This window comes from Camponotus floridanus, unplaced genomic scaffold, assembly GCF_003227725.1.
Source record: "Camponotus floridanus strain SB8 unplaced genomic scaffold, Cflo_v7.5 scaffold20, whole genome shotgun sequence".
Taxonomy (NCBI): Eukaryota; Metazoa; Arthropoda; class Insecta; order Hymenoptera; family Formicidae; genus Camponotus; species Camponotus floridanus.
The window spans coordinates 1,883,586-1,904,323 of NW_020229326.1; the positions used below are offsets into that span (position 1 = coordinate 1,883,586).

The window sequence follows — 20,738 nt, forward strand, 5'->3', positions numbered from 1 at the left end:
ACAACAATACACACGCGTGCATGCGTCGAACGCGCATCCCGAAGATGCAGCGGTGCGATATTATCGTCGAGGAGTGGCCGTATCGCGTTTCATCCCTGGCATCATCTTTATGTATGCGGCCACGGGCCACGCGCGAAGGCCTGCGATAGGCGACATGTTCGTCGGACATGACTTATTGCTTACAAGCGCCACTGTAAATCTCATCGTTACTTTTACGCCGCCGGCCGTGAGACGCGCGAGCGGGGGCGAATGCTGCCTTCACGGATATCAAGGGGTTGCGTCTCTCAAGTGTGCTAATCGACGCGAGATTTATATTTGAACAGAGTATGCGTATTTGCGTTTTACATGCAAAATTTCTGTAGTTTATGATTTTTTTTTACATTTTTCTGAAACTCTAGACACGATCTCTAATCAAATTTTATTAATTGCGAAATATTTACATCAATAGATCGTTAAAGTTGTCTAATTATCATTAATGTTCGATCCAGCTAAACTTGTCAAAATTAATTAAAAGTGAATTAGAATCAATTTTATATCATTAAATTATATGAAAATGGCATCTAATCATGTTAATGATTCATTTATCGTATCTCGTATTTCATCTTCATTTATTATTTTACATAAAACTATGGTAATCTCTTATTATTTTATATAAAACACTGACATTTATAAATATTATAATTTCTTTTAAGAATATCGGGACAAAAACGCAAAGCGTATTTTTTGAGAAAATACGCGGAAGTGGTGCATCATTAAAGGGTAACTCCCTTGCGTCACGGATTTTGGCGAAAGTTCTGTTCAAATTATGTGGAAAATTACAGGTTCAACTTCCGCCGGTAGCGGAAACGATCGAAACCCGGTTCTCAAGCATTAAACTATAATGATTGACAAGTGTAATGCGTGACTTAAATTGGAGTCGATTCTTCGCTTTTCGTGGGTGTACATGAATAGTGGTAAATTTGATTGAATTAGAAGGATTCCGAGGACTCGCGACAGAGATATATATATATATATTTCAAATTGACCTATTATTTAACACATATATACACATGCGATGAAACCTTTCATTTCGAAATATCCTGAAGAATATCCTGAAGAATATCCTCCCTTTCTGTTCGAAAAAATAATATCGTCCACATTCTTTAAGCATAATTTTATGTATAAGTTTCGTAACATGCAGTTTTCTCATTAATATAAAGTATCTCTCGCGCGCGCAAAATGTTACGAGTCTCGCAAAAATAATTTATTTAAAGTAAATTGTTGTTAAATATATTTAAATATTTTAGATTATTCAGCGTTATTTTCGCGATTAACGTGATTCTATCAGATTAGAGGATAATTTTGCAAATTACTCGTTCTTTGCGTCGGGTATCTTTACCTACGCCTGCGATTTCCCGGGGAAAGAAGAGGAAACGCCCGGGCGCCGCGCGATCATTTATCGTCGTATTATCTGCGTGTATATGTGCCCGGCGCTTTTTCCTTTCTAATGAAGATTTATTACGTTATCTCTTCCCCGGCGCTTTTATTTGACGTTGCCGGTTAATCTTGCCGGTATCGTTACGCGGCGGTAAAAAGTGAGCTACGGCAAAATCGTGGATTACGCTCCGCACAAAAACATTGTTAAGGCCGGAAGGGAGGGGGTCGGCGCAGCGGATTGTTCTTCGTTTAAGTTCTCAGGTCGAAGTAGCCGGGCGTCTCGTTTCACCCGTCGCGAGAAATTTAACAACCGTCATGCAAAGCGAAGGCACCAAGTGTGGTAACGCGATAATCGGTTCCCTTTATCCCCAGTCATCCAATATTAAAGTAACAAAACACACCGTTCGCTGATTGTTCGCTGATCCAATATAAATCAATAATGAATGATCGTCACAATAGTTGCTAATATTCCACCATTATACAATAAGCACTTAGCCAAGAAAAATGCTCACGATTAATTTTAATCGAGATTAAGAAATCGTTTCCGCGATAATGATGCAATGTCCAGAGAAATGTTTTTTAATATCGCAAAAAAGTGAGGAAAGAGGGAAGATGTGAAGGAGACGCGAAAATTAATTCCACCCCAAGAGCGGCAATTTTCTCCCCGCGCACCCGTCCTTCCTGCGGATCCCGCATCCGCGGGAATTCATCCTCTCGTGCGAGAGTCACCGTCCGTCAAAATCCACGACAGATAGCCCCACAGAGTCCTGAGAGAAAAAGAAATGGGGAAAAAGAGCTTGGTGAGAGAAGAGGAAAGGACGCGATGCGCGGTCGCGTGACGGAAGCGTCGCACACGCGTATTTTGCATCTTGCACACGCGTGCATGCACGTATGTGTATGTTGCATGTACACGGGTCAGACTAAAAGACGGGGATGGCAGAGGACCCCCTTATTTCGCAAAAATAACCGCGGGTCTTATGATACTAGGCAACGGCTAGAGAATAAATTGGCCATGTCTTTCAAAACAAAATGCTTTTACAAGAGATATATATTATATATGAATTATATATATTTAAACGCGGAAATGACAGGCCGCTGACAGGTCAGACTTGTATGATTCGAAAGGAAAAATAATAGTAACAAGGACAAAATTTGAATCACATGCAATTCCTTTTCTGACAGTGAAACTTTAAAAGCTGCACAAACTGTTTTTGCATCTTATCACGTATATGTAGATATGCACATACTATGTATGCGTTTCTCCATTGAACAGTTGCGATTATTAATTTAGAAACCAACATGTACACGTACAAGAAAAAAACCGCGTATACATTTTCTAAGATTTTCTACTAAGATTTAGCTCTATTTTTCGCAGATGCTGATGAAGCGGCTGATTCACCGCCTCGTAGATTGCTTCATCGAATGCGAGATCGCGCAATGGATTCGATTTTGGCAGCACATGATGATGGTGACGGCCACAATGTAACGCAACGTAACGCGCAACCCGCGCATACACACCACGGCAGCATCTGAGGATGTAGCAATTACGTTCGCCGAGCTCCTTGCCGCAGACGGACGGATGGACGGACGGACCGCAGCCACGAAACGCCCCTCGCGTTACACATATGTTGCCTCTACCGGTCTCCTTCCACATCGGCGATGATCCTCCGACAGGCGATGTGTCCCTCCGGCCTGCGCGACTTCTCCCTCTCACGAATTAACGTCCGTACGAAGACAGCACGGAAGAGCGGCTCCTGTGGGAACCGAGCTGCCCCGCTTTTGTCGTCCTCCGCGACCGCCGATCTTGGAAGCCGCTGGTTGATCACCGGAGGTCACGGCGAACGCCATTTACCTGTCGTCGTGTTCGTCAAGAGGTCGTCGCCGAGACGATTACCGAGACCACCGTGGAAACGGCGGTACCAAATCGAATAATAAAATCCAATGAACGTATTGATAAGCAATCGGAGACGATCGCTAAAGCTCGGAGAATATAAAAATATAAATTAAATTGGATAACATATATCTTTCGTCATTTAATTTATATTTAGAACATTTAGCTAATTTTCATGTAAATTCCTTTTAAATCCTTTTTAAAATATAATTGTGGAAAAAGACCGAGATAAGGGCAAGTTTTGCAGATTCGCGATGATCAACCTCGGAGGAATTATAATCGACCTCAAATGCAAAATCATTTCCTGTCTGAGCAGAGTCGCGTGACATGTCGAAAAGGTGGTCGAAGGCGCAAAAGAAACGAGTCCGCTTCGTACGAGGGAGAAAAGGAAAAAAAAAGGGCATTCCGGCGAACGGGTTATCATGCAGGAGATAAAATGTCGCGCATGCTTCATGAAACACCAGTAAGAAACTCGACCGTTAGCCGAACATCGCGTAAAATGTGTCGATCGTTCTTGTCACGCGAGTACCGTACGTTGTGCGTGTCGTATGCATCGCGAGCGCACATATTACGCACGAAATCTGCAAATTTCCTTATAAATATTTTCTTTATTTTTAAATATAACATAATATAAATATATTTTTAAATATAACTATATTATTTTTAAATATAATTTATAACTTTCTTAGAAAATTAATTTAAAATCATGAAAATGAGAGAAAAAAGAAAAAAATTATATATATTTTTGCAATGATATCGTAGTTTCATCTGATTTTTTCAACAATTTTTTCAAAAATTAAAATCTCGTGATAGAAATAATATAATATTGATTATAAAAAAAAATATATATATATATATATATATATATATATATATATATATAATATTTTAGATAATACATTTTAATATACTTATGCCTTTTTTCCTGTATATTGAATAAATTGTATATTAAAATCATGAGGGATATAATCATAAAGTAGCGATTTATTAAAAACCCTTGATATTTTTATTTCAGTAAATTTTCCCGAGTTTCCGAGCAGTTAACAATTTAGTATCAGAATGATGACTCTGTACGGATTATTGTTCTAGTTTCGAATATACACATCTGACTCGCGCTGCGAGATGATCGCCAACTAACGGTGACATCCAGTGTCATCACCTGACCCTGCATATGCCGCAGCCGTGAACCTTTCTTCTTTATACATTGTCGACAATGGAAATTCGCGATCGTCTCTCATACGGGTCCGCACGCGATGACCTCGGTACTTCCTGAGGATACTCGCGAGGAGGGAGCTTCCTAACGGGAGCGCCATCCTACTTTCCGGCCACAAATTTCCATCTAACTTTAACGATGTACAATTTATATAACCACGAAATAGGATATGTATAAAGAATATTTCACAAATTTTATATTACCAGATAAAACAAAGATAATACATTCGATAAAATATCTATAAAAAATTAGAGAAATAAAATTAAAGAAAAAGCTTTAAAGAAGAGAAAATTAAATCTCGTTATTAATTTTTATTGATTGATATGATTTCTCTTTTCTTTCCTTCTTTCTCTCTCTATGTACATATATTATAGAATTATCAGTTGTTTTCTTAGATCTTCTACTACACCCCATCTTAGAATACGTCGGATCATCTAACAAGATGCATTCCCATCTAATTTGTTCTACCGAGAATCATCGTTCACCGATCTGACGAGAGTCTCGTAAATTTGAGGGACACTAATTCAGTACGCGAGGACTGGTACAAAGGGAATATTCCTTTTGCAGCTCTACCCCCCTCGTCCTAAATTTCGGATACATCCCCAGGGGTTATGTTCGCGTGCGTACCGGCGTGTCAGCGAGATTACAGGGCCTGTGCTCGAGACTTACCTCGATCTAAATCAATCGAACTCAGAGAGAAACGTCATCCCTTTCGATTCTCATCTGTATACTCTCCTTCTCGTCTCGTTAAATCGATGATGAATGACAAAACAATATGTAACTAGTTTTCTTTCGAAATACCCACAATATTTGATTCTAATGATCGTTTTGATGTTAACTAAGTACATACTACCGTACATTGAGTGACTATCTTCGTGGACAAAACAAGGCAACGAAGAAAAATCTATTGGAAGAAAGATCTGTCTGAAATGAGAAGGAGAATCGATCACTTTGCACTGGAAAATTTAAAGGATTTTTTGCTCGAGCATATATATTTCATAAAAGAAAGGAGAAGATTATAAGGATCAAAACTTCTCGCGATTTTTCGCGATATTCAAGATCGTACTGCTTCATAACTCTTCGAGGTCTACAAGTTTTTAAAGCCGGTCCATTCTTATATCTATTCGCTAAAGACAAGAGATGCAACGCGGCGAGATGCACTTATTGAAAATTATTCCTCGCGTGCAAAGTTTCGAATGAAGACAGGAAGGGGAGAGGAAGGGGAAGAAAAAGGAAAAATCTGACTAGGCAGTCTTCTCAAAATTACGACTGCAGGAGGCGAACGGCATTTGCTTTGACGGGTTAAAACACTTTAGAGGGTAATATCTTCACACTCCGGCCATCCGGTGTTTATAACGAAGATTGCCTCAACAGGGGCCTCGCCTCGGGCTGAGGCAAAAGAAATTTTCGGCCCGGGGGAGAATTTTTACACAAGAGTATCTAGAAAAGGCGTACATTTTCTCTGTCTTTCTCTCTCTCTCTCTCTCTCTTTCTTTCCGTTTAATTTTGAATTATTGCGTGCAACTGAACCACTAATGAATAGATGTATTATACGTTTCAATTTAGCAATAACAATTTTTACTATCCTTGACAAATCTAGAGATGCTTGTAGAGAAGGTATTAAATTATTCTACAAAATTTTCAACTTAAAAACATGTCAATCATCGAAATTGGCCAACTTTAGTCATTCGACATAATGATTGTGAACGCAAAATTAAAATGATGATTAAAAACATGTAATTTAAAGGATATCACTTGATCGAAGGTACACGTTCGTCGCTTATCTGATTCTAATTATCTACTCGAGTCTACTCATTATTAACGATAACGATATTTTCCTTTTGCTGCGCTCACCTTTCATCATGGAGCAATTAGCTGTCCGTCGAAACTCGCGCACGTAATTATTAAATATCTGCGAACGTTGATTACTCGAGAATGACAAACGGAGTAGTAATCATACGCACGACTGGTCGGCGGAATAAAGAGAGCTCCGGAGTTCCGAAACACACGGGCGGTGGTCAGTGCGCGTATTTAAAATCGCGATTCATTCAATTTCGTCGTCGACGGACAATAATATAGCAAACAGCGGCACATGAGAGCTCCGCACATGGGTGCTCCGCGAACAGCATCAAGACAAAAAGATTGTTCGTGCCTTAGGCGCAACGCGTGGCACAGGGCGCTTTTCGTTCGCATATATATGTATATATATTTTCCGCCTTAATTAACGAGACCTTCTGTCCGTTTATCTCGCGCTCGTGGTCAGTTCAAAGCGGCCGTTATTACGCTGACTCGTCGTGCGTGAGCGACTTGTCGGCGACTTTCCTCTAAGCGGAGTAACGCGATAAAACGGAATGGTCGAGAGGAAGAGAGAGATGTTAATTACGATTACGAGCTCTCTTATGGCGATAGAGAGAAGGTTGCGCCGTCACGGCGAACCTAATCGATGGAAAATTTTATAGATCGCGTCATTAATATCGATGATTTAGCTCTCTCCTTCTTTCTTTCTCTCTCTCTCTCTCTCTTTCTCTCTCTCCCTTTCCCTAATAAAACTAGTCGTGTCCGATAATGTACATACGCAATAGAGCTTTCTTGCGAGGCTTGAAGTTGTAGACGATTACATTTCGCATTTATACACATTCATAATGAGAATCAATTTCTTTTAATAATGAAATCTGAATGCGATTTTAGATCTAATTGATTCCATAGATCGGGGAATTAATTTCGCGAAATTTTAATTGGTTTCTTCTCTAATCGGTCTATTTCTTTCTTTTTTTTTAATATATAGAACGTAAAATGGTGTATATGAGTGAATAGGATAAAACCTCACCTTTCTGGATTCAGGATCTATGGAAGTTGGAGGGAGGAGCGGAGCCTTAGGCGGTTTGTTTCTGAGGAAGGCCATCGGCATATGCAGCTCGCGTGCATCGACACGACCATAGGATCCGAGTAACAGGTGCAGATGCGGCGGAGGAAGCCTGATCGTTAGCCCGACATCGCCCGCGGTGCATGTGTGCCTATTATGATTTCTTTCGTAATTAGTCTGTCTCTCTCTCTCTCTCTCTCTCTCTTTCTTTCTCTCACTCTTTTCGCATCGTGTTTTTGGGCGTACCTAACATTTGTTTCGTTGCATGGCATGTTCCGTGCATGGTCCCGCCGTAACATGTGCTACCACGTCGTCCTGTAGCTGTCAATGGGTTCTTCGACTTAGCGAGTGGCGGTTGACGATGGCTGCGTCTTATACCTCGAAATGACTCCGTTGGGGTGAGAATATATCGTATGGATAAATTTATGCGAAAGGCAGATTTAATTTCCATTCAGCGTTTGTTCTAAAAATTAAAAAAAAATCATGCGTTAATCAATTAGTATCATCGTACATGATCACCTTGTCTAATTGTTATCATTTATCTAATCACCTTTTAAATTATTTTTTACAACATTTAGATCTCTTGTAGATTTGGCTACAATCTTTCTTTCAAAACATCCTATTCCGAACATCGTATTCTGATTATTTTATCGGCATCCTGAATTTGATCCATCTTGAATAACGCGTCTTCATAACTAGGTGACATCAAGCGTTTCATCCCGAAGTCCCGAAGTGAGTGATCGATCGAGAAACAGATCGATGAAAAATGGATACTCCAAAATGAACTGGATAGTTCTCGATCGCATCTGCCTACACACACACACACACACACACATATATATAGATATGTAAATGCATAGCATGTGTGTGTGTGTATATACACACACACACATGTAAATATGAAGTCAAATGTATACCTGTATGTATACGCAGGAGAAAGCGTCTTGGCGAGGGATTTCGCGGAGGGTTGGCTGTTTGCGCCTCTCGACAAATAAGGGGAAGTCGTTATCCCGTGGATGGGAGGAGTAATTAACTGCTTCTACGTCCTTTCTGTCCGCTCCACCTCCCTCCCTCAGCATCCTCCCTTTCCGGCTTCGGCTTCTACTCCAAGGAACAGACTTAAGGAGGCCCGCTTAGGCTTTCACGGGGTCGTGTCTTCATTATTCACGCTAATCTGCTTTCGCCCGGTACTGCTGCCACCGCGAACCCTCCTTGATGCTTCCTCTCTACGTCTCTTTCTCACTTGCCTCTCTCTCTCAGTTCATAGTATACTTTGTGGAAATTATATTATATTATTATCATGCGCGACACAACACACATACAACCGTGAAGCAAACGGCACTTTGCGACAATACGTATTCAATATAATCGGGTGAAGCAATATCTCTCAATCATTTTGATTAGACATACCAATTTCTTTTTTTATAATTTTAACTATTAACAAAACGCAATTTTAATTTTATTACGAGTATATAACAAATGAGTACCTTTTTTCTCAAAAGAGATTGAAAAATATCTAGAATACATGATGTTATAAAAAGAATAAGTTTGGCTCGCCGATTAATTGCCCTTGTAGGTAGGTATGTAATAAATCTGTCGGGGTCAATACCGGTAACCGAAACACATATAAGTACAACCGACATCGTCGTGTATACTTTACGTTCTTATAGTGGACCACCATGGGTAAAGGCATCCCGCGGTGGCCGCCAAATTATGATGAATTGTTTTCTCTATTAACAGCTTGTGCCGACAGAGGCGAGACGCAAGCACCCCAACCGAGATAATCTTCCACCAATTTCGACTTCCTGATTGATCATGGCGATTCATTGGATGGCTCATCCGAACGAATCGTCCGGAACAAACGAGCCGCATCATCTTTCCGTCCGAAGATTTTTGTTATCGATTTAAAAAGCGTATATCGACACTTTCTGAGTTTGCGACTTAGAAGTTAAATTCGCATTTTTTAAATTCCAATACAGATTGAATGAAAGAATAAATTATGATTACTCACATGTTTCGTATTTTAAAAAAGAAACCAATATTTAAATCAGTAACTAGAAACTTTGTTATACAAGAACAATGATTTATACGAGTGAATAAGTTTATATTGCATCTTGACACATGTGAGCATTACATTATATATTTTTACTTCTTGATTTATTCAATTAATCTGGGCGAGAAATAATCTTATAAGACTCTTTTTATACATGTAATATAAAAGCATTATTGTATTGTTCGTGTTGCATTGTATATACCATATTATTATTAATTGTAGAAATAAATGTAATAGAAAATACTATTAAGAATAATATTTTATGGAAGACTATTTCTCTTAAATATACAATGTCCAAGATATTCCTTTGAATTTTTTGGACATTCTTCAGTAAAAATTAAAAAAAACAAATATTATAACATAAAAACATAACATTGGAGTCCCCATAATTGTACACAAGAGGATTAAGGACATATAAATCTACAAATCTATATCGTCAAAACATAAATATTATGAAATACTATATATTCCTGCTATGCATTTTTATGGAAGTTTTCAATATATATATACTTTTCCTTTTTACATTCTATTACAGCATCAAATCTCTTATGATGTAAATGCACAATTCATGTACCAATTTATTTTACTGTGATAAATTGAGCAGCACATTTAGACCTGTTGGCAAATATGACACTTGACGAGATTTGGACATATTGAAGGCAATATCTTCCGCTGCTTCAATTCTTCTAAGTTCAACCAGACCATCTCCAGCCTCGGCCAGAGATTTTGCTAATAAGCTTGCAGCCTGTGCATCACCCTCAGCACTAATAACAGCTGCCTTTTTCTGTTGTTCAGCCTTTTCTACCAAGAAACGAGCCTTCTCTGCGTCCTGTTGCGCCACTTGCTTCAATTCTACTGCCTGGGTAAACTCTTTACCGAATGTTAAATGTGTCTGAAAGATTTTCAAGGCGAATGAAAATTTGTACATTAAGTGCGAAAAAAAAATACATCTTTTTATAATAATATAAGCACGTATATATAATTGACAAAAGCAAATATACTTACAATGGAAATATCATCCAGGATAAGGCCAAATTGTGAAGCTCTGTCTGTTAAATCATCGCTAACTTTTTGAGACACGAGTTCTCTTTGCGTAATTAATTCACCAGCATCAAATTGTGCGACAACAGCTTTTAATACTTCTGTGGTAATAGATGGCAATACTCTCTCATCATAATCCACACCAAGGATTGTATATATCTTAGGCAAAGAGTCTGGTACTGGTCTGAAGAGAATACGAAGAGTGATATTTACATTCTGCAGATCCTTGCTTCCAGTAATGACTGGAACATTCCTTGGTCGTGAACGGATGTCGAAAATAATCGGCTTTTGTACCCAAGGAATAAAAAAGTGTGTTCCTTCTCCTATCACAGCATTTTTTATACCAGCAAATCTATCAAATATAACTGCACGATGGCCACCATCAACTGAAAAAGAAATTAATACATTAATTTAAAAAAATAATTCTGCTGAGTATTTCACATGAAATAGAAGATATCAAATGTACCATTGTATAGCGCAGAGTTGACGACACCACCTGCCAGAGCTATGCCTAGACCCAACTGACCCAATCGATTAAAAAATTGTATTGTTGTCATGTTTAAGTATACGCTATCTGCAAAACATCAAACAATATATGGATCACATAATATGGATGATGAAATTTGATATATTAACTAGTTAATTTCAAGCGGTTCTAACCTAAAATTTTGAGAAAAGTATATTTGAAATACGCGCACTTAATTGCTCACACGAAAGTAAACAAAAGATAATAGAATAATAAATATATTTTATATCTTAATTATATATGTCCACACATTCAAAGAATTATATATTATCGCATTTCCTAAATGGAGTGGAGCATCGACCGGCTAGACTGATCACGTCGATTCAATATCTCAACGTCCGTCTCTCTTATATCATTAAAATTAAATTAAACTCGACAATAATTGCTTATAAATATATAGAATAGAGCATTCTTACGTAATAAATCGTGACTTTAGGGTTGGAATAATCAATTTTCTTCTCGTGTGGCGTTCGTGAGTTGATAGGAGAAAATGGCCGCTGGCCGCCGGCTGCGATATTAGCGCCACAGTCTGGTGAGTGTATGTACTTGGCAGGCTTCCGCGAATTTTAAATCACACGATTATACCTACAAATGCGAAAAAAATTATAAATATTTCTATATTTCGATAAATACACATATCATAATTTTTTACGATTATTATTTTAATGTAAGTTATACAAAAGTTGAATGAAAACTTTGTAAAATATTAACGTTTTGTAAGATTTTAATTATCATCATTTAGTACTAATTATAATATATAACTACTTATTTTAATGCTAATTATGATTATATACTACTAAAATTATAGACTCGTTTAGAATACATTATTTTAGTTTTATGTATATGTAAATTTATTTAAAAATGAAAAAAATAATATTAATATAAGAATATAAAAAAAAACGCCCCCGGGTGGGCTCGAACCACCAACCTTTCGGTTAACAGCCGAACGCGCTAGCCGATTGCGCCACGGAGGCGACTTGCTATACTTTCCTATTGTAAACCACATATGTGAAATATAAGAAAAAATATTAATTTTTGTAGTTATATAATTATTAATTATCGACAGTGACAATTATTATTTTAATACTTAGTAATAAATGTCATAAAGTATCACCAATGTGGAAAAATATATGAATGAATAGAATTCTTTATATAATTGATAAATGTAAACATATTGAAGATAGATATATTATTGAAGAGATAAGAGATTGATAATATTTTGAAAAATATACAAGAATACTTATAAAAATGAAAAAATGATGAAAAGATGTCCTTTCTTTTGACGTTCTTATATATTTCGCTAGATCGAAGGAAAAGCTATTACACAGATAAACGAAAAATAAAAGTTTATTGTTTCTTCTGTTTCTATTTCTATCTACTACTATCATCCTACTATTTAACTTTTAATGATAAAAGAATATAACGTAGATATGAACGTTATATTATGAATTACAGATGTGGGACAGTGTAAATGTTGGAAAGTGTCCTTTTATGTATGTCCATGTTTCCGCACAGGCCAGTCACACGATGTTGCAAAGAAGTATCCTGCATCAGAGTCACGCTGTTGGGAGTCCACATCATCATTATTGGTACCTGTTGAGATTGGACCACCAGATGTTCGTTGTTCTCGGTGAGTCTACGAAAGAAAATATACTCATTGCAATTGTTTTCAATCTGAGTACAGTGATCGAGCGATCGATCATTCATTGTACTTACTTGATTGCGTAAGACCTCAGCTCGTCCTTCGGCACCACAACACCTTTCTCATGTTGTTCGACCACGTTACCGTCGACAGTAACGACGATATGATTTTCGTTCGGCACGATGTTCATCTCGTGACCGGCAATATATATTTTGACGGCTAACGCGTTATCTTGCACAGCTTTTACGAAAATGGCATACGTCTGGTCGATGTAGTCGCCGGATACAAGAGTCCATTTATCAGACGTCACGAATGGAATCACGTCCTTTCCGGTGATTAAAATTTTAGGATAGATGGTGCAAATTTCTGCAAGAGAAAAACGCTCGACAATAACGTGAAAGTTTTCGAATGATCTATATATACAATCATGTTTAAATATATAAGTAGTAAAAGTGTTAATCGCGCATTGAGCGGAATTCAGCGATGATTTACCGGATTGGCCTTTCATCATTTTGTACAATGATGCTGTGGAGAAACGAGTATTGTCCATGATGACGTCCAGCCATCCTGGCTGCGATACTGGCTTGTTCACAGTCATACCCTCAAATAATTGTTGATGTAAAGGAACTTGAACGTATTCGTATCCACTGACCGGAGTAACGATGGTTGCATTAATATCGTTATGATCGGAGGAGAACTCAATCACGACCTTCGCATTACCGCTCTCAGTACGATTTGTGATGTATTTCACATATGGCCAATACAACACACGGATGGAGTCTTCGATCAGAGCGAGTTGCGAGAGCACAGATACAGGTACCTGAAGATACATTTATTTTCTCATTTCATAAGAGAAATTCATTTTCTCTCTATTTGTTATATATCTGGATTATACACATATACTATTTACTTCTGTTTATAATATAGACAAAATTATGCTTATATTTTTTCCATAAGTAAAGTAAATTAAACAATGTCCAAACGTGGCTAAGAAATTTCTAAAAGATAATAAATAAGTTGAGTAATTTTAAAATATTTGCGCTTCTTACGTATTATTAGATTTTGAAATAATTTCATTATTAATTTCATTATTAATTTGATTATTAAAAGAAATGTATATATGTGTGTTACATGTATATTCTTTCTTCTTACCTTCTTGTATGACGTGTTGACGGTGTATTTCTTCATGGTCGTGTATTGTAAGGTTTCGCGAATGCAATTCATAGTTTTAGGAATATGGCCTTGTGAAGTCTGGAATTGCGGATTTTGAATATCCTTAATACAAAAGCCATGTACGCTGTCGTGTTTCATCTGCTTCTTTTGTTCCTCTGTCATTTCACCCTTAACGGTCATCACGATTAACATTTCGTCACGGACGCATTTATCGTCATCCGTAAATCCTGCAGTAATGGTCATTTTCGTGTTGGTTTCTTCTTTTGTGATGATATCGAGTTTCAAAGGATCTGTCTTAGTAATCGGATAGCTCTTCTGGGCGTCTAAGCAGATCTAAAAATAAAAAGTAATCATATAATTTCTAATCAATAAATTATTTAAATTTGTTAGATCTCTTATTTATTATTTGTAGTTTAATTAATTACCTTCAATTTCTTTTCTCCTGGCGTGTCTCTCGTCATTTGAATCTTGACGTTGTTAATTGTGTGTCCTTGAGACATGTCAATGTTTATGTTCATGTCCCATGTGCGGATTCCCATGGCATTGATAGTACCGCGTACATTAATCTTTTTGTTACTGATAGTATGTATATGCTGATCAACATCATCTACGAAGACTCTTAGAGTCATATCGATCTAGAGAACAAGATAAGAGAATAAGAAATTATTTTCTTTCTTCATAGAATGAGATTTCTGATTACTCACTTGCGACATAGGATAAAGGACACTCGGTTCCATCTTCATGATCTTTCCGCAATTACTCGCTGCCGGTGAGATGTAGTCGTTAAACGCTTTTTGATGGATGCCCATGATGTATTGAACAATTTTCGAATTCCTAACAAATAAATTATATTATTATACAATTTCTTTTCATTAAAAAATTTTTCTGACAATTAAAAAATTATATTTTAATCCAATTTTGTTCTTATTATTTTCTTCTATTCTAATATAAATAGAAAAGAAGATTTGATAGATTGATCGACATTGATACAACTGATGTACAGGTGGAATATAATATAATATAATATAATATTTTATAATATAATTTAATATAATATAATATAATATAATATAATATAATATAATATAATATTTTAGCGTGATATATTTACCAAGTATTCTTATGTTCCGGAGACATCGCACGATGCCATTCTTGAACGTTGATTGCGGGGGTAATCTTGTTCTCGCAATCAAAGACTGACATGCTATACTTGAGACCTATATCTTTGGAATCCACAGCGACGTGATGACTCATTTTCTCGCCAGTGCGTACGACCGTATGATGATGACAGGTAGCGCAGCAAGTCTTAAGAATGTCTTGCTCGTCTTCAGTGATGGTAACCAGATTTTTCGCGTGATATCGTATACCAGTGTACGACAATTTGGTAACCGGTAGTCTCGGCATAGTGATTTTGAGACTCTTCATCTCGTGATTGTAACTGAAGTTCATCTCTATGGGCAAGGCGACGTCCTGAACGATAGCGCGACGAATCGAGTGCCAAACGTCGGCGATGGGATTATAGATCGACATGGCGTATTCGCCATGCCTCCAGATGCGAGTGTCGATCTCGGCCTTCATATTGACAGATAGCTTGCTGATTTCGTTATAAATATTATTGAATTTGAGCGAAAATAAGTAAGGCATCTTAGTGGTGAAAACTCCCTGCAGACCCATATCGATGGGTACTTGCATCTCGTAGAAGGTGTCATATTTGATCTCCTGAAAATTGCCGACCATTATTTGTTTCAACTGGGATATATCGGTGAACATATTCCTGAAGGTATTCTGACCGTAGTGATTGGCGGAAATAACGTGACCGTTGAGCGTGATACAGATATCGATTTGAACAGGTTTCCGTATTTGTTTCTTTACTGGTATGTTATGCTTGGCGCGGATAAAGATTTCCTCTACGTGTTTGTCACTGAAATTTTCCACTGTGCTTCCCATTAATTCTTCTTTGATTATCTTTATGATCTCATCTAGACCATAAGCATTCCAGTAGATCTAAGATAGAGAGAATTAAATAATAAAAATATTTTTAATATATATAAAATTGATATAAAGACTCAAAACATTTTTCCTTCATTTTTGACGGTTACAAGGCAAAATTAATGTTTTATAAATTTTACTCATATTAAATTTTACTTACACCGAATTTCTCGACAGATCTACGAGCGACCGACACGCGATGTTCCATATATCCAGCGTGCGGCAAACCAGTTAATTCATCGAGAACCCAAGCAGTGTTTAAAGATTCACCATGTTCGTACACAGGATCTGTATAGTCAACAAAATGTTTAGACGAAAGTTCAATGGTTTCCGGTCTGATTTTTGTATAGCGCAAGACTTTCCTGGCCATTTCACGAACTGGTCCGAGGCAAGGATCCACGGAATTAGCGAGGCCTTTCAGAGTAGTATAATGATAATTGTACAGATGATTATTCTGTTCGTGGACCATAAACCAATAGATATTCATAAGTCGTTGCATGTTTGGCATCTGGCTCATCAAGATGTCATAAGTAACGATTCTGACAGGCAGTGGTTGAGTGACGTCAACAAGAATAGGCCAGAGCAGGTTGTGAGTATACTCGACTTTATCGGCGATTGCTTTTTTGATGGCCCAGATTGCCTGAACGCGAATATGATGCGGATTCTCGGATACCATAATTTCACCGCGAATAATCGGTTCTAAAAGTTTTTCGATATTGCCTACTTGAACGTTCTTCATCGCCATCAGATACACCATTTTCATCTCGTATGATTGATCGTCTAAAATATTTATAAAAAGGGAATTACGAGATTATACAATTTATAAAATTAATATAATACTTACTCTTAACATGATCAAGAAAACGATTAAGATATCTCTCGAGAAGAGGATTGGCGATTTCGCTTTGCTGATGCATGAATGTTTTACGAATCAAGATCGAGAAGCAAAGAATGCTGGCTTTCTTGACGTTGGATGACACGATATTGTCTAATTTCAACAGCTCTTCCATTTCCAAAAGCAATCTCTCGGATGGTATTTTAACATGCATTGACAATTTTGCTAACATTGCGACGGCGATCGCATCGGTCACTTTGTGTTTGCGGATGACATTTCGCGTGAAGTAGCAGGCGGCGGATGTGCCCACAGTTGGAATCATTCGCAAGAAGATATTTCTTTAAAATTACGATATTAATTATAATACGTTTTTTATTACATTATATATTTATTATAATATATTATATTATATTATATATTATATTATATTATATATTTATTATAATATATTATATAATATTTATTTTTATTATATTATATAAATTATATTATATAAAATGTTACAAATAACATTTCTTCACTGAGAATAATGAGAGAAATGTCCGATGAAAAGGTAATGAACGGATATTATACCGATCACTTTAATCGGATATCTGATCGGAAAATTCCAAATTTTTCACTTTCCGATCAGATATTCGATGGATCAATATTTTCTGATTGGATATTTGATCGGTTTCTTGTTTTTTCGATTAAAGTGATCGGTATAATATCCGTTCGTTACCTTTTCACCGGTTTTTTTTTCTCAGTGTTTACAAGAAATTATTAATTCTTAGCACTTCTAATTTTAATTGATTTTATTATAGCATGAAGAATGACCGTATGCTACTTACTTCATCGTGACTTCTTTCGGTGTTTTTGCATCTTGAATAGTATTGTAAACTTGTTCCAGTGAACCCAGATCCATGTAACTCATGGTATACTGTAGTCTGTTTATTGTTTGTCCATGCTTCCATTCGGGTTCTTCGGCTTCCAGATGATTCTCCTCAAGATAATCAGCGGCCTCGACTAACATTTTCTTAAGTTTGGGGATGAGCACGTCCAATTTGACAATATGTCGACCATGAGTGAGATCTTCGGCGGCATGGAGAGCATAATTTCCTACAGGTTTATTGAAGGTGATGTCGCGAATCATAGGCACATTTTGGAAATTCGTGGTCGACATAGGTGTTTCCATCGTTGGCACCACGGAATGCAAATCTAGAGTAATACTGAAGAAATAAATAAGATTAATATAGCACAATTATTTTTGTGATTAGTATAGCGCGTACAATAATTATCGTATAATTACTTAGTTAAGAGATAATGAGCTTGAGATAGAGCGTTGAAAGGAACATAATTGATGACTGAATGGGCAACCATATGTTTGATGAGAATGTCATTGTTTTGCTGTTCGATCTGGAAAACTCTTCTAGCGGCGGTGGTCATATCATCCTGAAAGGGAAAAATATTAATTATGATTAAGCAAAACTTAAATAAACATTTAATAAATAAAAATAATTCTCAAAAGATAAAAAAATTACCATAGATTCGACGTGACATTTTTCGCATTCAACGTGATCAAAGACACGCTGAACAAAGTGACTGCAGTTTCTCGGGTCGTGCAGTTTTGTGACTACAAAATTGTTAATTTCCGGATTTGCTGAGTTCGCCGAATGAACATCGTAGGCGACTTGGCAGGTACCGTGGATGGTGTTCTAGTGGTAACAACCAAAGAGAACATTAAACCGATTTCGCAGGATGTTCCCATCAGTCGTTACCTACCTCATGCGTGACGAAATTGTGCGGCTGCATCGGGGTTTGCAGTTGGATATGCGTTAAATCCAGTTGCAGCATCGAGGCAATACCCTGCTTAATGTTCTTCGACCAACAGCTCTCGCTTTCCAGTATTTTAATGCCTTGAAACTGAAACCAGAGTATGAAATCATTTAATAGTTTCGGCACAAACGATATAAAATACTTTTCTATTAGAATGTCGCCTTGATAATCTGGACGTTTACTTTGCCATGATCGTCATAGACAATCACGAACGGTTCTTGGATTTGCAGCGTGGCTTCTTCGAGCTCGTGAACCACCTGGACCGGTTCATCATTTATGACCATACCGTTGTGCACGCCATATTTTACATTGTTTAATTTAACATAGTAGGCATTGTTCAAAGTTGGATCACTGATGTCTTTCTTTATATGAAGTTGTCCGACGAGAACGAACTGGGAAGCATAATGCGCTGGTTCGATAATCCCAGTTTTTACATTGGCATGATAATTGTAGATTACAGTTTTCTGAGCAGGAAAGTGCACTAAAATATAATGAAATTTTATCAATGTTGACGTATAAGTCTATGTTTATATTTTTGTATAATATACGATACTCCGGTTTATAATAAAAGTTATTTATTAATTAAAACAAAATACATTTTATCAATTATTCGTAATAATTTGTAATATTTACAATTTAGAAAGAAATATTTCGAATTAATCTTGCACTTAATAGATCATTTTAAAACGTGTATTAAATACAATTACTTATATAACAATCATAAAAAATCGAAATCTACGAAATAGATAATTACAAAGTAGTAATTAGAAAAAAATATGTGGAAATGATTGAGTTTTCCTAAAAAAAAAGATATCAATATTTCCAACCATGTTATTCACAAGTTTCTGAATTAAATTGTTTCGCGAGAAAAAAATATCACAATGCATGACGATAAGATAAATTCATTTTGGATGATGTTGTCGAATTATCTTGCCGGAAAAAGTTTCTTATGCGCAATAAATTAATAATTTTTGTTTAATTAAATATTAACTCTCTTTAGAGAGTTTCTTTAGAAAATTACATGTAGAAATCGAGTATATTTTTTAAGAAATAAAGTAATATAATATTAGTATTTATTAAATGTAAAAAAAAAATTAGTAAGAAATTCATTTATTTATAAGCATCTTATTTCTAAAATATTTATAAAATTAAAATATAAAACTCACCTGGCACTGCACATGCCGCCGTTAGGCACAGCAGCAATACTGTAAGCAAAATTTATATAATATAAATTTATATAATATATATAGTACTATGTATTCTTTTCAAAGAAACGTATTCTCTTAAAGAATTGTAAAATTTCTATTTGCAACATTTTCACTAATTAATTATATTATGTATTTGAGTTCTTTTCCTCAATTCTTTCTTCACGAAATGCAAAGCTCGCAAAATTCACGAAATGGACATCTTTTCGTTTCTTTATCACCGAGAGATACACGCGTATATGTAAATTTTTTAAAAGAATATCGTTATCAATGTCGCGAGAGAAAAGAAGAGAAGACGAATTTCGGATTGGAACGCATCTCTCTCGCAATAAACGATAAACACGAGGATACTTTTCACGTCCTTCGGGGCGAGAGACTTACCGGTAAAGGCATTCATCGTAGTGTGGCCCCTCTTGCGAAACTGCTAGCGTACGCGCGATTCCTCCGCTTTTAAAGACGCGAAGTTTTGCAATTGCCGGTAAAATGCAGAAGCGCACCGATAACCCGGCAACGAGAACGTATTATGCGTACATATGGAGAAAAAGAGAGAAAGAAAAAGGATCATGCCGGTGTAATCAAGGAGATAACCCTTTCGGGCATCGGGCTCTACAGTTGTATATATAAATATTAAAAGATGTTTAATTACGCGCGTTTATGTCAAGAATAATTCGAGTATCGACCACAAGCGTCCGATTGGGATCGATTCCGTCATCGTCTTCCTCAAGTAGATGGAAAATTTATTGTTGATTTTTTTTTTCTCTCGAGAATTAATTATCCAACGATCTTATCTCGATTTGTATGTACGTAATCACCTGTGATTCATATGCAATGAGAAGGAATGATCGTACGCTTCCTCGGTCGGATTTGCTACTACGATTCGAACGATCGGTATATTTTGACTATCATAAGATAATCGTGTAAATACATAAGCTGATCGCGACTACAGAGAGCAATCTTTCGTTAAAAGAAATCGACCTCGCGAAAATAACGAGATATGGATAGCCGAGATGAAAGTGCACAAGAGATTGCAGCCGCTCGGTAGAAATATTTGTTTTTTTTTTCCTTCACATTTGTTG

The 20,738-nt window shown here is 36.7% G+C and overlaps 2 protein-coding genes, 1 long non-coding RNA gene and 1 other non-coding gene across 4 annotated transcripts; all 4 read right to left on the minus strand.

Annotated features, from left to right (window-relative positions):
* Positions 1-4,873: 4,873 nt before the first annotated feature.
* On the minus strand, positions 4,874-9,135 carry LOC105249930. Its single transcript, XR_889083.3, has 3 exons — positions 8,301-9,135; positions 7,934-8,193; positions 4,874-7,846 (listed from the first exon to the last, which is right to left on the minus strand). It is a non-coding gene; the product is annotated as an uncharacterized LOC105249930 (long non-coding RNA).
* Positions 9,136-9,990: 855 nt separating this feature from the next.
* LOC105249931 (protein l(2)37Cc) lies at positions 9,991-11,587 on the minus strand. Its single transcript, XM_011255731.3, has 4 exons — positions 11,420-11,587; positions 10,944-11,051; positions 10,442-10,863; positions 9,991-10,328 (listed from the first exon to the last, which is right to left on the minus strand). Exons 2-4 carry the CDS (start codon positions 11,032-11,034, stop codon positions 10,020-10,022), a joined length of 822 nt encoding a protein of 273 aa, XP_011254033.1. The 5' UTR covers positions 11,035-11,051; positions 11,420-11,587; the 3' UTR covers positions 9,991-10,019.
* Positions 11,588-11,903: 316 nt separating this feature from the next.
* On the minus strand, positions 11,904-11,977 carry Trnan-guu. Its single transcript has one exon. It is a non-coding gene; the product is annotated as a tRNA-Asn (tRNA).
* A 355-nt stretch (positions 11,978-12,332) lies between these two features.
* LOC105249932 lies at positions 12,333-20,142 on the minus strand. Its single transcript, XM_011255732.3, has 16 exons — positions 20,044-20,142; positions 19,624-19,662; positions 18,640-18,938; positions 18,404-18,544; positions 18,163-18,336; positions 17,931-18,073; positions 17,473-17,850; positions 16,652-16,980; positions 15,968-16,587; positions 14,930-15,822; positions 14,523-14,652; positions 14,244-14,453; positions 13,798-14,151; positions 13,138-13,465; positions 12,720-13,011; positions 12,333-12,639 (listed from the first exon to the last, which is right to left on the minus strand). Exons 1-16 carry the CDS (start codon positions 20,057-20,059, stop codon positions 12,453-12,455), a joined length of 4,533 nt encoding a protein of 1,510 aa, XP_011254034.1. The 5' UTR covers positions 20,060-20,142; the 3' UTR covers positions 12,333-12,452.
* Between the last annotated feature and the right edge of the window lie 596 nt (positions 20,143-20,738).

Excerpts from the sequence above, each read along its gene's own strand:
- LOC105249931 (XM_011255731.3), bottom strand. The coding sequence starts at position 11,034 with ATGACAACAATACAATTTTTTAATCGATTGGGTCAGTTGGGTCTAGGC. Across the intron at positions 10,864-10,943 it reads CAACTCTGCGCTATACAATG|TTGATGGTGGCCATCGTGCA; the intron begins GTACATTTGATA and ends TTTCTTTTTCAG. Across the intron at positions 10,329-10,441 it reads TCCTGGATGATATTTCCATT|ACACATTTAACATTCGGTAA; the intron begins GTAAGTATATTT and ends AAAATCTTTCAG.
- LOC105249932 (XM_011255732.3), bottom strand. Across the intron at positions 15,823-15,967 it reads GATCTGTCGAGAAATTCGGT|ATCTACTGGAATGCTTATGG; the intron begins GTAAGTAAAATT and ends TCTCTATCTTAG. Across the intron at positions 13,012-13,137 it reads AATGATGAAAGGCCAATCCG|AAATTTGCACCATCTATCCT; the intron begins GTAAATCATCGC and ends TTTCTCTTGCAG.